The following is a 14396-nucleotide window of genomic DNA, read 5'->3' as shown; positions in this document are numbered from 1 at the left end:
GATCCTGGGAGCTGTGTTGTCGGGGGCAATAGCCTCTGGTAGGGTCTCCCAATGCAAATTGGTCCCATTGGAGGGGTCAGACTAAGAGCAATTCCCAAAAACCCCAATGAAATTACACCAGCAGAGTTGCAGCACCTCCCCCAGAAAAGGGAAACCGGGGCCCCCTCCTGGAGCCAAACCTGGAAAGGGAGCTTGCCAGCAAACATCTGGTGGCCGGGCCATGGCCCATGGGGCCCAGTCGGGCCCGGTCGGAAAAAACAACATGGAGCTACCACCCCGTGGACCCACCACACGTGGGGATGAGTATTGGGGTAGGGTGCAATGCAGGCTGGGCGGCAGGCAAAGGCGGGGACCGGGGTGTGCCGACTTCTGGCATCACAGATTGGTGCTTGGGATGTGGAATGTCACCTCTCTGGCAGGGAAGGAATCTGAGTTGGTGCGGGAGGTGGAGCAGTACCAACTTGATATAGTTGGGCTCACCTCCACACATAGCATGGGCTCTGGTACCCAACTCCTGGAGAGGGGATGGACTCATTACTTTTCCGGAGTTGGCCAAGGTGACAGACGCTGGGCGGGTGTGGGGATACTCATAAGTCCCCGGTTGAGCATCGCTGTGTTGGAGTTCTCTCCGAGGAATGAGAGGGTCACCTCTATACAACTGCAAGTCGCTGGGGGGAAGGCTCTGACTGTTGTGCGTGCTTATGCACCGAATAGCAGTTTGGAGTATCTGGCCTTCTTGGAGTCTCTGGGTGGTGTCCTGGATAGGGCTCCGCCTTGGGACTCTATAGTTCTGCTGGGGGACTTATCCCCTCCCACCAAAAAAAGACAGGCTAGAGTAGCAAGGACTCGGGACACCCAGCTTGAAACCGGGACAATCCCGGACAAACCAGGACATCTGGTCACCCTATTCAACGCTCACGTGGGCAACGATGGAGAAACCTGGAGGGGCGTGATTGGGAGCAACGGCCTCCCCGATCTGAACCTGAGCGGTGCCTTGTTATTGGACTTCTGTGCGAGTCATGGATTGGCCATAACAAACACCATGTTCAAACATAAGGTAGTTCTTAAGTGTACTTGGTACCAGAACACCTTAGGCCGAAGATCGATGATAGACTTTGTGGTCGTATCATCAGATCTGTGGCTGTATGTTTTGGAAACTCGGGTGAAGAGAGGAGCAGAGCTGTCAACTGACCACCACCTGTTGGTGAGTTGGATCAGATGGCAGGGAAGGCTGCCGGACAGACCTAGCAAACCCAACCGTGTAGTGAGGGTGAACTGGGAACGTCTGGCGGAGGCTCCTGTCCGTGAGGTCTTCAACTCTCACCTCCGCAAGAAGTTCTCATGTATCCCGAGGGAGGCTGGGGACATGGAGTCTTGAGTAGGCCATGTTCAAAGCCTCTATTGCAGTGGTCATAAGGTCATCGGTGCCTGTCGAGGTGGCAACTTAAGAACCCGCTGGTGGACACCGGTGGTGAGGGAAGCCATCAGGCTGAAGAAGGAGGCCTTTTGGACTTGGTTGGCCCAGGGGTTTCCTGAAGCAGCAGACAGGTACTGGCAGGCCAGAAGGGCTGCCGCTTCGGTGGTCGCGGAAGCAAAAACTGTGGGAGGAGTTCGGCGAGGCTATGGAAGAGGACTTTCGGTTGGCCTCAAGGAAGTTCTGGCAAACCATCCGGCGACTCGGGAGGGGGAAGCAGGGCTTGACTCAGGCTGTGTTCAGCCGGGGAGGGGAACTGTTGACCCAGACTGGGGATGTTGTCGAGCGGTGGAACGAACACTTTGAGGAGCTCCTGAACCCGGCTAACACGTCCTCAGTGGAGGAGGTAGAGTCTGAAGACTCAGGGGAAGCACCACCCATATCCCTGGCAGAGGTCTCTGTGGCAGTTAAAAAGCTCCTCGGTGGAACGGCGCCGGGTGTGGATGAGATTTGTCCTGAGATGCTGAAGGCTCTGGATATTGTTGGGCTGTCTTGGTTGACACACCTCTTCAGTGCCACGTGGAGGTTGGGGACAGTACCTGTGGGGTGGCAAACTGGGGTGGTGGTTCCCATATTTAAAAAGGGGGATCGGAGGGTGTGCTCCAATTATTGGGGCATCACATTGCTCAGCCTCCCTGGGAAAGTCTACTCTAGAGTGCTGGAAAGGAGGCTCTGACCAATACTCGAACCTCGGATCCAGGAGGAACAATGCGGATTCTGTCCTGGCCGTGGAACAATGGACCAATTCTTTACCCTTGCGGAAGAGCTGAGGGGGGCATGGGAGTTTGACCAGCCAGTCTACATGTGTTTTGTGGACTTGGAGAAGGCGTACGACCGTGTACCCCAGGTGGGGGGTACTGCGGGAATATGGGGTACCGGGGCAGTTGCCATCCGGTCCTTGTATAACCGAAGTGAGAGCTGTGTCCGCATTCTCGGCATAAAGTCAAACACATTTTCGTTAGGTGTCGGACTCCACCAAGGTTGTCCCTTGTCTCGGACTTAGAGAAGGCGTACGACCGTGTACCCCGGGTGGGGGGTACTTGTTATGTATGCACACATCGACAGTGCTGCATTTGATTTGGTGCTGTTCTATTGTGCTGGGATCGATTGGTGATGCCTGCGGGCTCTGGGTTGTTTGATCGGGTCTGCCTTTGATGCTGTGTCAGTCTAAATAAAGAATGCCACGGAGAGGTTGTGTCGAGCGACAGCGCTGTGTCCTGAAGTGATTTCTAAACTTAATAGTTCTGCGGGAATATGGGGTACCGGGGCAGTTGCTACAAGCCACCCGGTCCTTGTATAACCGAAGTGAGAGCTGTGTCCGCATTCTCGGCATAAAGTCAAACACATTTTTGGTAGGTGTCGGACTCCACCAAGGTTGTCCCTTGTCTCCGATTCTGTATGTGATATTCATGGACAGGATCTCAAGGCGTAGCCAAGGTGAGGAGTGTGTCCGTTTTGGGAACCTCAGAATTGCATCTCTGCTCTTTGCAAATGATGTGGTTTTGTTGGCTTCATCAGAACGCACTGGGGCGGTTTGCAGCTGAGTGTGAAATGGCCGGGATGAGAGTCAGCACCTTCAAGTCTGAGGTCATGGTTCTGTACCGGGAAATTGTGGACTGCTCCCTCCGGGTCGGGGATGAGTTGTTGCCTCAAGGGAAGGAGTTCAAGTATCTCGGGGTCTTGTTCACGAGTGAGGGTAGGATGGAGCGGGAGATTGACAGGCGGACTGGTGCAGCATCAGCAGTAATGCGGACGTTTTACCGGACCATTTTGGTGAAGAAGGAGCTGAGCCGGAAGGCAAAGCTCTCAGTTTACCAGTCAATCTTCGTTCAAACCCTCACCTATGGTCATGAGCTTTGGGTAGTGACCGAAAGGGTGAGATCGCGGATACAAGCGGCTGAAATGAGTTTCCTCCGTAGGGTGTCTGGGCTCAGTCTTAAGAGATAGGGTGAGGATCTCGGACATCCTGAGGAAGCTCGGGTTAGAGCCGCTGCTTCTTCGTGTCGAAAGGAGTCAGTTGAGGGGGTTCGGGCATCTGATCAGGATGCCTCCTGGACGCCTTCCTTTGGAGGTTTATCGGGCACGGCCAACTGGGTGGAGACCCTGGGGTAGACCCAGAACGCGCTAGAGGGACTACATGTCCAATCTGGCCTGGGAACGCCTTGGGATCCCCCAGGAGGGGCTTGAGGGCATTGCTGAGGGGAGGGACGTCTGGAGTGCCCTACTTAGCTTGCTGCCACCGTGACCCGACCCCGGAGAAGCGGCTTAAGATGAATGAATGAAGTAAAACACTGGTCATTAAAATGTTTTCGGCTTTTCAACTCCCTCGTTTTTATAATATCTTGGTTTATACCTTTGGAAATTAATCCCAAATTAGAATCTATTTTCAGCAGCGGCTTTCCTTGACATCACATTATACAGACAAGGCAATGGCGTATCTCAGGTTGGCTGGTGTGGATAAAACGTCTTCAAAACCTAATCTAATTTTGAAGCATGAGGCCTTTTGAATGAATTTGTGCATTGTATGGCAAATTGATGTCCGACTTAATCACATCTTGAGACCAACCTTCGTCGTTCACCAAACATGTTTACTTATTTTCCACATCGATTCCTCTATTACTTCTCTGGTCAAACTCTTGAAAGGCTGGGTTTCTTTGGACTCGAGCTACACTCACTTCCTCTGGGAAAATGAGCCCCGTTTAACTGAGCGGTTGGCTTGCCAGGGTGAGAAAACAGCGCCCTCTTCCGGTGAGATGTACGTTCTGCACGGGGGGGCTATAACGGTAAATCTTGGTAAGTAAATTATTGAATCTGAGGGAACTTTAATTGTATGATTTCTGCTGTTACATACATCGAGATGAACGCTAGAATTACCATTACCATGCATCTCCTGCTTGGGGTGTTGCACAGATAACACGACAGACAACTAATTCAGCATTTCACAGAGTTAGTCCCCAAACAGCTTGCACTAAACAAAAACAAGCAAACAAACAAAAAGCCCTTTAAAATAGGGAAACCAAGTGGCTGGGGATTCTTTGAATAACAGCGCCAGAACCACCAAGAAATTGCCAGCTGGATAAATCAACACAAGATGAGTTCCTTTTTATTTTGTTCTTTATTACACATTAAATAGGAGTGGTGAGATTCATGGCAAAAATAGACTCATTTGAGATCAGATTACCACTCTACACTGCCCCAAATTGGTTTGTTGTAAAGTGGTCATTCATTCACCCCCCTAGACCTGGACCGAGTCACACTCCCTAGTCACATACACAAAGAGTGAAACTCCATTACAGCAACATTCATTTAGACACACCAATGAAATGAAGCACAATTTACAAAATATGCACCTTTCAGTATCACAACTATACAAAGGTTGTTAAAATACGATCCGGGTATAAATGATACAGTTCAGAAATCAGCTGTTGGCACACAATACAAGGAGGAGGAATATTTCCGGTACAACAATTTTTTATTTTTTTTATTTTTTTTTTTATTTTTTTTTTTTGGATACAGTATTGTCAACATGTGGGGTCTATAATTAAACTACACAGTTATCCAATTCATGAAGAAGAGGCAACACTAATTTGGGTCAAAATTAATCAATCCTGAAAGCAAATCTAAAATTATTTTAAGCGTCTCTTGAGCCATTCATGACAAGCTGAGCATCGTCATGCCTCGTTTTTAATCGACTAAATCAAATACAGGTAACCATGTGCCTCTGAGTGCAACGCATATGCAGGTTTCCTTTCCAACCAATCCCGACACTGGACAATTTCACCAATCAAGACACCTTCACCCCAAGAGGACAAACTAAAAATCACCTGGTGTGGTGATTGGTTGGAAAGAAATCCTACGTCCTCCTGGCACCTCCATGGCACATGGTTGCCTATGTGCAGCCTGAACGTAGCACCTAATGCACACAGGAGACGACAGAACGCACACAACAAAACAAGCCCCAGGGCAGTGAGAGGGAACTAGGCTGGGGGGGAAAGATGCAATTTGTGCACGGACCCAGGGCTTTTTGTGTTAAATGCGGACAATATTCTCTAAAAACTAATTTTATGGCAATTATTGCCTCATTTACAAACATCAGTTCCAGTTACATCACTCTGATACACAAGTTTTATTAGAGAAAATGTGAGAGAATAACTTCACTGGACAATAGTCTCTGTTGAAAGGCAGCCCAGCAAACAATTCAACATCTTAGCAAATAAATCAAGGGGGTGGGGGGCTTTTAAAACAGAGGAATTTGAAAATCCACTTAAACTACACCTTTCTGAACACTCTCCGTGACATTGTACTAATAAGTATCCCTGGTAGGCGCGGGGAGGGGTAAGATGGAGGCTCCAAGAACATTTGAGAGGAAGGTTCCTACGGAGTAGATGCTTCATGTTAACAACCAAACCAGGAGACACAAGGTTGAAGAAGCAGCAGCATCGCAACAGCGTGACAAAGCATCGGAGGCACACTATTAGGACCCTATGACAGCTTTTACTGCGGCTGTTGGGAATTCATGACTACACAAATCAGACTTTCTATAGCACCTACAACAATGGGATGGCAAACGAGCAAAACGGTTAAATCAAGTATTCTCGAGCGCGTTTTCGAAGGAAGACTCCACCGTTGTAATTGCTTTGCAAAGAATCACTATACAAGCAAACAATCCTGCATCCAACCCCAAACTCATCCACCTTCAGCAGGCGATGCATTCCTACAGTAAAGCCATCCAGGAGACAGCGACTTGTGACGAGGTGAGAACAGGGAACATGAAGTTGCCTAACCAACAAAATACTTGGCTGCTGGTCCCACGCGGTCACAGTTAAGGGGGGAAAAACAGAAACATGGTTTTTGTGGTCTGCAAGACAGATTTTGTTTGCCATGTATCATCATGGAAACTTTTTTTTCAACACATAGCTGATTTCCTCTTCAGATGTGGGGCATACTAGCTAACTAAGTACTTAAAAAAGCCTAAAAAAGAAGAAAAAAACTAACGCCGTGTGATATCAACAGAGATCAGAGTTGCTCAGTTCAGGCTCCGTGACCTGTATCACACAGTGTTAGGAACAGTTTGCTATTCACACATCATCAAGGACACAATGCATGCAAACAAAAAAAACAAAACAAAAAAAAGGTTTTGTAGGCAAGAAATCACAACCCACATGATAGGAAGCATCGACAAACTGCAAATGAATTAACCCATTATGGTGAGAAACATTCTTGGAAGAAGGGACTTCACAGGAATACGCTTATCAATGACAGAACGGAGTCACATGAGGGCGTTCTACGGATCAGCAACATATACAGTGGCTACGACGTGGATTTCATCCTTGTAAATGTTGGTCCTTGCTCCGTGTCTTTTGTTTTTCTCTAATTGAATGGGATGGAAATGAACTCTTTGGCATCCCATACTTAAAAGGGCATCACAGAACTTTATTAAGCCATGGCCTTTCAGGAAAAAAAGTTTTTACTACATAGATTTATCCAAAATGAGTCGAGACATTATCAACTCATATTTATAGAAAAATCCAACAACTCAACAGATCTTCCTATAAAATCAAACTATCTGTTGGACCAACACACGTGGGCAACTGGCACTAAACAGAAAATAAAGCTTATTGGTTTCCAAGTAGCAAATAAATGAAAAGGCAGAAGAAAAAAAATCAGGTTCATTTTAGTATTAATATGGTGTGTATTGAGAAAGAGGCTAATAATTTAGTGTAATGTACAAAACGTATTACTTAAACTGTTCGACGTGTTTGCTTTTTAGACTGTCTCAAAAAAGGGGATGATTATTCACATAAGTGTACACTTTGTCTTGGACTTCTTTTTCTTCTTCTTGCCCTCCTTGCTCATCTTCTCCTTGTGTTTTCGGATTTCCCGCACTAATGTATAAAAGGCATCATCAACGCCCTGGGGACAACAGAAACAAAGGTCGCAGTTATTTTGACAGTGAATTACAAAGCACAATAGACAGGAAATAAAACAAGCGAATGCTAAATAACCTGGCTCAGTGTATTGATCTGGTCTTGATTTTGAAGTGGCATTCAGATAAGACTTTAAATTAACTGAAAAATCCTAAATGTTTATTCTGGAATAAGACTGACTTCTCAAGTCTGTGAATAATTCTGTCCCAAAGCGAGAAGTGGATTAACCACGGCTCCTCTCCATAATCTAATAATGATGGACAGCCTGAAGCTGTTCTGTCTCCAGTGACAAACTTCATGGACTCTTGCAGTGTTTTGTCTGATTCCTTTATCTGTATTAGCTATGAAATATAGCTGGTCTGCACACTAATAACCAGGAAGCATGCTCTGATCTAAAAATAAATAAATAATAAATCTTGAATAGGGTTCAAGTCCATTCCACAACTCCGGCAAATCATTCTCAATGGGTCTGTATGCCACAGTGAGAGCAGACCACTCCCAGCTATTCACCTGTGTCTGTGTGTCATCAAATGTCCTGTCATAGCTGTGAGACATCTACAAAAAAGTGAAAGTGACAAGGTATCTCTTTCATAACAAGAGACGGCGAATCCGTCCATCGTGTGACGGTGACACTCAAACGGGTTAGGACAAAAATCAACACCATGTGATCAAGCTACCTTGAGATACGGGGCGCCAACTACAGAGCAAAGGCCTACAAAGTCACTTCAGGGTGTGACAAAAACAGCAAGAAAAGACACACAGTGGAGAGACAGAGATTTGATGCCTGCACAGAAAACGCTCACGCAACCACGCACATATCCACACACAACTGTCATTCACAGCACAGCCAATCACACCTCCGCATAGACATTTTAGTACTTTATTTTGCACCCACATTACCCAGATTACTGTGCGAGTCAGTTTCCCAGCTCGTACTTTTCTCTCAACCATTATTTCAGAAGTTTAGAGAGTGATCAGGCATGGTACACAAAAACACCAACAGAGGGAGGGAGAAAATAAATAAATAAATAAAATCGAACGCCGTGCCAGCTTCCAGGGAGAACCTCGCCACGATCACAGGAGAAACCAGAGGGTTAGCTTGGAGAGGCCTTGAAACACCGGTTCTCTCTGCACGCCCTCTTGTCTGCATCCCCCACCATCCCCACCAACACACACACCTGGCGGGGACAACGGCTGTACACTTACCCCGTTCACATCACAACACACTTTTTAAGCTTGACACAGCGCGGAGTCTTTTCTTCCTTGCTGAGCTTATTGAGCCGGTACAGCCTGATCTCCCGTACCAGAGTGTAAAAGGCATCCTCCACTCTCTGCAGTGTGAGACACAACCTCCCTCAATGTTAGGGAATACAGGGGGGACATACGGCTGCATTTGTTACAGACAACGGCTGCATCTGGAAATGATCAAGTAGGCAGAGGGGGCATGGATATGTTCTAGTGCAAAGGAGCCAAGCAGGTTAGTGGTCTGACATAAGTTTGCCTGCAAACGTCTGGCCAGCTAATACTATATTTGTTTGTATTATGGGCAGACACCATTTAAGAGTAAGATGTGAGATTTTCACTTGTGACGCCTGGGGGGGGGGGGGGGGGAGAAAAAAGGATAAGACTCAAATTTACCGAGTGACTACCAACGTCACCTGTAGTCATGACAGCACTATGTGGATGGTGGCTTACAAGTACACCCAGATAGAGATTGGTAGAGAGAACTGTAAGAAATGAATCATTGTGTCATCATGTCCCCAGCACCAGGAGGAGCTGTAATTGCCCATATACAGACACATCAGGAAAGGGTATGCGTACAAAACAGCCATCCAGTCAAACTAGGCCATGCTCACAAGCACACACAACTTGATGTCACTACGCCGAGGCACATCCCTCAATAATTTGTCACAGTCACAATAGCCAATAAGGAGAATCATTAACGCTCGTGGTAATTACCGACAATACTACCATGCAGATTCCATGACGTTTGCTGATTTGATTAATTAAAATGCAGGATCCATTACAGATGGCCCTAATGATGAAATCATTTCATATATTCCCGTTAAAGCAGCATGCAGTAATTCCACTATCCCCCATTAATAAAAAATTCCATGTATCAAAGACGTTGCATTGCACATTGCCCGAGACATTTCCAAGCAGCATTATAAAAAAGGGGGAGAAGAGGGGGGGAAAAAAAGACCAGAGGCACTGAATGCGACACAAATCAAAAGCACCACCTGAAAGATTTTCATGTGATTCAAATGCTGAGATTATCAAGCCATTGAAAGGACACCTGCCACAGATGCTGTGAGCTTATCACGCTTGTATAATGACAATTGATTCTGCAGTGAAATGTTTCAGAGTGGCTGCTGTATCTATTCAGCCAATACCAAGGCGACCCAAATGCAACTTCTCTGCACCCAAAATCTTCAATGGAATTGTGCTACAACAGGTTTTTGGTGAACTAATGAGTTAAGTAACAGAGTCTTGAGGGTGTGCTGACTAAGGTGTGGTCAATCTGTGGTTGGACTCTCACTTGTCTTGTTTTGGCTGAGGTCTCGATGAAGGGGATGCCATAGCTGCGTGCTAAGTCCTGAGCCTGTTTGGTGTCCACCGTCCGGGATGGAAGGTCACACTTGTTCCCTACCAATACCATGGGGACATCCTCTGAGTCCTTCACCCGCTTGATCTGTTCTCTGGATATGGACAGAGTGGTTAGGAAAAAAGAATTACAAAATAAGCTTAGAATAATGGAAACGTTGGATCTGTACAATTTTAGAGAAGTCATAAATGGTAGTGTGGACATATATACAGAAGAAGGTATTTTGATAAGCTATACAATCTACAGACATTTCAGAACAGTTATTTACCTGCATATTAGAATAGACCTTTAACAAGAAATACTTTACATGTTCCTCCATTTCTCTTTGCTCACAACTATCTTACCATCTTAAGCAGGCCTTTTAAGACCATTTATTGGGCAGCCAGGCCTCAGAGAGACTCTACTAATCACAGCCCTTAGCTCACCTATAGTGGTGAATGTCCTCAAAGGACTTGGTGTTGTTAATGGCAAAGACACAGAGGAAGCCCTCCCCTGTCCTCATGTACTGGTCCCTCATGGCGCTGTACTCCTCCTGACCTGCAGTGTCCAGGATGTCCAATAGACATGTCTCCCCATCAATTACAACCTGCTTTCTGTAAGAGTCCTGAAAGAGGAATGGATGAGAGACCGATCAGGACTCCAGTTTTCACCTAAATCAAGCTGCCAACTGATTTAGCACTGGCTGTGGCTCATATATTCTGGAATTGTAAGTGTGCCCCTACGACAATAATCTAAGGTAAAGTATTATTGTGCAGGAATATGAGACAACGAAAGACTTCACAGATTGCAATTGCTCAGGTTCAGCATGAGGGTGTCACAGTTGTTATTCCTCTTTTTTTTTTAACTCAATTTTCCAAGCTGACAGCCTTAATAAAATACAACAGGGGCTTAGCGTCATGTATATAAGCACTCAAGCACATTATGGCAGGACTTTATAATCTTTTTGTCCAAACACACATAATTGCTGTCTAATGGAATGAATTAGCACTAGTTCATGCTCTATAATGCAAATATAATGCAAACAATCAATCAATTTTCGTTTTTAAACATTTGACTTTTTAAAAATAATTTATCAAAATTTCTAAAATCAGACTGCTGTTATAGTTGCTCAGCTTTGTGTGCCCCCCTGAAAGCATAGCCACCCAGATAGTCTCTGAAAATAATAAAAAACCTGTTTGGTGTCTTCCAAGACTAAAACTTGAAAAACCTGCTAGAACTCTACTTTTAAGCGTTTCTCCTTTTCCCCCTCATACCAAAATACACAAAGAACCATGAACACAGTCTATCTCAGAAACACACACGAGCACACAAGCGGGGAGAGTTCTTTACCTCAATGGTGGGGTCATATTCATCCACGAAGTGGTTCTGGATGAGCTGAATAGTGAGTGCACTCTTGCCGACACCACCAGCTCCCACCACTACCAGCTTATATTCTGTCATGATTCACCTGAGAAACAGAAAAGATGCAAAAAAAGAAGAGAGTTCAAATAATGATTTTCCACACAGCAATACATCACAGTGGCAAATTATTATAGTTAGTTATAGTTTCCCTCATTACACATCTCATCTGGTGAAAATTAGATTTGATGATTTTGATTTTCAAAGTAAAAATTTCTGTTGTATAAATAGCCGTTGGTTTCCATAAAAACTTGAGAAGAAACTCCAATCACTGCAAACAGAGGGGTATTTGTTTTCCAACTTCACCAACAACAGATTATGAGCACACAAGGGAATGAAAACTGAGGAAAACTGCAACAAAATTCTGTAAAGCAGCCCAACTAAATAAATAGCATACTTTTAGGTAGAGGGCAATTAACTAGCAATCGATCTTTCAAACAAAACAAAAAAAGATTTACAAACCGATTTGACCTGCGAAACAAAATAAACAAACTTCAAAATCACTACTGACACTATTAGTTGAATAACAATATCTAAATCTGGCCCACATCCAATGATGTTTGGAGCAACAGCTACTAGATAGGAAACAACCCCAGGCAGAAATCTGTACCATTTCATTAAGGCTCCAAAACTGACGAGCAACTGCTGCCTGCTTGTCTCGACTGCTTTCTGAATTAACAGTTCCTAGCACTGCTGGCAGCAGCAGCAGCAGCAGCAGCAGCAGCAGCAGCAGCCTTTGCCCAAGCTACAGTGTACAGTGTGCTTACTGTACATTGTGCTTACTGTACAGTGCTCACTGTACATTGTGCTCACTGTACATTGTGCTTACTGTACAGTGCTCACTGTACATTGTGCTTACTGTACAGTGCTCACTGTACATTGTGCTTACTGTACAGTGCTCACTGTACATTGTGCTTACTGTACAGTGCTTACTGTACATTGTGCTTACTGTACATTGTGCTTACTGTACAGTGCTTACTGTACAGTGTGCTTACTGTACATTGTGCTTACTGTACATTGTGCTTACTGTGTTGCCCTGGGGTCAGGCAGTAGAGATTGTTACGCCTTTGTCTAGACACACAAACAAACAAACACACAAACAAACAAACAAAAGAGAGACCCTGCACTGAAAGTATTCAACTCACAACGGTACACATTTACTACCACAGTTTGCAGTATTGGGGTATGTTTTTATACATGCAAGCTAAAAGGCGTGTGTGTAAGGTAACGTCGCGGCCCAGCGCGGGCGAGATGATGATGATGATGATGATGATGCAGCAGTACTGAGGCCGTCCTGTGCAAGCACGGCACCAAGTAGGCCTGCTTGCCTGCCGGCCTGCCTGCCCGCCTGCCTGCCGGCCTACCTGCCGGCCTACCTGCCTGCAAGACAAGTTACCAGTGACTTGGTCTTTAAGTGAATGGACAGGACTGTCCGTGGCTCTGTCTCGAGGGTGTCCACAAGTAACACCGGCCCCAAATATTGTCAATTGTTTCTATTATAAGGAACAATGCTGAAACCCCAGTGATTGACAAGTCAGTACACCTGTACCGTCAGCTGCTAGGTACCAACAGCAGCAAGGATGTAGGCCTACCTAATAGTAATGTCGTTACACATTCACACACTCTCACACACACACACAAACGTTCCATCAGTTGTACAAGAACTACAAGTTTGTGTACAAAGACTACACTTTTAGCTTGCGTCCCAACATGTACACAGCACTTCAACAGTCCATTCCCCCGTTGGGTTGCCAGGTTGGTTCTACAGAAAGTCTGGAAGCTGTGAAGGCTTACGAGCATTGTGGTTAGCGAATGTTTATGGCTAGGCTAGGCTAGGCTAGGCTAGCCTTGGAGCACACAGCCAGCAGTGGTTAGCCCTTACGGAATAAAGCTCATGTTGTTTCACCTGCAGATTCAACAATGATAACTTGACTTTCCTGTGTGCCAGACACACCGAGCACCGTTCACTGACAGCGGAGCGAGGCCGCCTGAGCCGCCATAAACAAGCTACCGCCCAGCTCTGCGGCGCAGGGCCACACGTCAGGCTCACAACTGGGCGTAGTTTGCACTAACAACGATACGTTCCCCCGGACGCTCGGCGGCTAATGTCGCCGGGAGAAGACTCGGGTTCCCTCCCGGACCTGCTCACACCACGGACACGGAGGGTGGTGCTGCTGTACCAGCCCGTCCCGAGCGAGCGGGCACGGGCACACACACACACACACACACGGGCGGGCGGGCGGGCGGACCGACGCCACCCGTTTGTTTTACCTTTAGCGTGAGGAGTTCCGCGTCCGAAGTAGCGACCGAATAAGTCAAACAGATAATCCTGCTTTTTCACACGATCTCCGCATTTCCCGGCTCCCGCTGAAACGCCCGCATTTACGCCGCTCCGCCGTGTCGGGAAAGCCAGCAGGCACGGCCGAGTCGAGTCAAATTAATCGATTAAACTTCCCATCTGATCCGGCGGGCGCTCGGCCTAGCTGCTCAGGTTGGCCTGTACGCCAATATGGGCGGATACCGGGCGCAGCGCGGCGCAGCGCAGCTCGGCTCGGCTCAGCTCGGCTCGGCTCAGCTCAGCTCGGCTCGGCTCAGCTCGGCTCGCTTTACCCACAAAGCATCGCTGGCCTTCAGCCGGGTCCGCTCTTACCGTTTGACTTATGTGGCAATATAAGCGACGATGTACACTCCCCCTCCCCCCCTCCCTACACGCCGTATCGACAACATTTTGTGGACTTTGACAGATGAGCGATGCGTGAGGAGGTGGGACTGACCCTGACCAAGTCAGGTTGACATGGTGCGTAACGGTTATGCGTTTTCATCTTTATTCGCAGTGAGGTTGGAAGTTTATGGAAAGCCTGCACAAAGCAGCCAGGCACCGATCTAAATGTTCATAATGAAGGCATTTCACTATATAGGCCACACGACGGGCACGCTCCGGACACTTCCCTCCATATCACCTCCTCCCCCCGCGTCTGCAGCCGAGTCAACG

The 14396-nt window shown here is 46.7% G+C and overlaps 1 protein-coding gene across 2 annotated transcripts; it reads right to left on the bottom strand.

Annotated features, from left to right (window-relative positions):
* Positions 1-4575: 4575 nt before the first annotated feature.
* On the bottom strand, positions 4576-14075 carry kras (v-Ki-ras2 Kirsten rat sarcoma viral oncogene homolog). Of its 2 annotated transcripts, none has more exons than XM_056282725.1 (5): positions 13676-14075; positions 11336-11453; positions 10432-10610; positions 9941-10100; positions 4576-7387 (listed from the first exon to the last, which is right to left on the bottom strand). In XM_056282725.1, the coding sequence occupies exons 2-5, from the start codon at positions 11444-11446 to the stop codon at positions 7271-7273; spliced, it is 567 nt and encodes a 188-aa protein (XP_056138700.1). In that variant the 5' UTR covers positions 11447-11453; positions 13676-14075; the 3' UTR covers positions 4576-7270. The 2 variants fall into 2 exon arrangements, with proteins under 2 accessions (XP_056138700.1, XP_056138699.1); XM_056282724.1 differs by lacking the exon at positions 4576-7387 and adding an exon at positions 8613-8732.
* Between the last annotated feature and the right edge of the window lie 321 nt (positions 14076-14396).

The sequence above is a fragment of the Lampris incognitus genome, chromosome 6 (genome assembly GCF_029633865.1).
Source record: "Lampris incognitus isolate fLamInc1 chromosome 6, fLamInc1.hap2, whole genome shotgun sequence".
Classification (NCBI taxonomy): Eukaryota; Metazoa; Chordata; class Actinopteri; order Lampriformes; family Lampridae; genus Lampris; species Lampris incognitus.
This window is presented reverse-complemented; position numbering and strand designations above follow the sequence as displayed.

Bases quoted from the DNA above. Each gene is read 5' to 3' on its own strand.
- kras (XM_056282724.1), bottom strand. From the start codon at position 11,446: ATGACAGAATATAAGCTGGTAGTGGTGGGAGCTGGTGGTGTCGGCAAG. The intron at 10,611-11,335 runs GTAAAGAACTCT...TTCCTCTTTCAG, and splicing joins AATATGACCCCACCATTGAG to GACTCTTACAGAAAGCAGGT. The intron at 10,101-10,431 runs GTGAGCTAAGGG...GTCCATATCCAG, and splicing joins GAGGACATTCACCACTATAG to AGAACAGATCAAGCGGGTGA.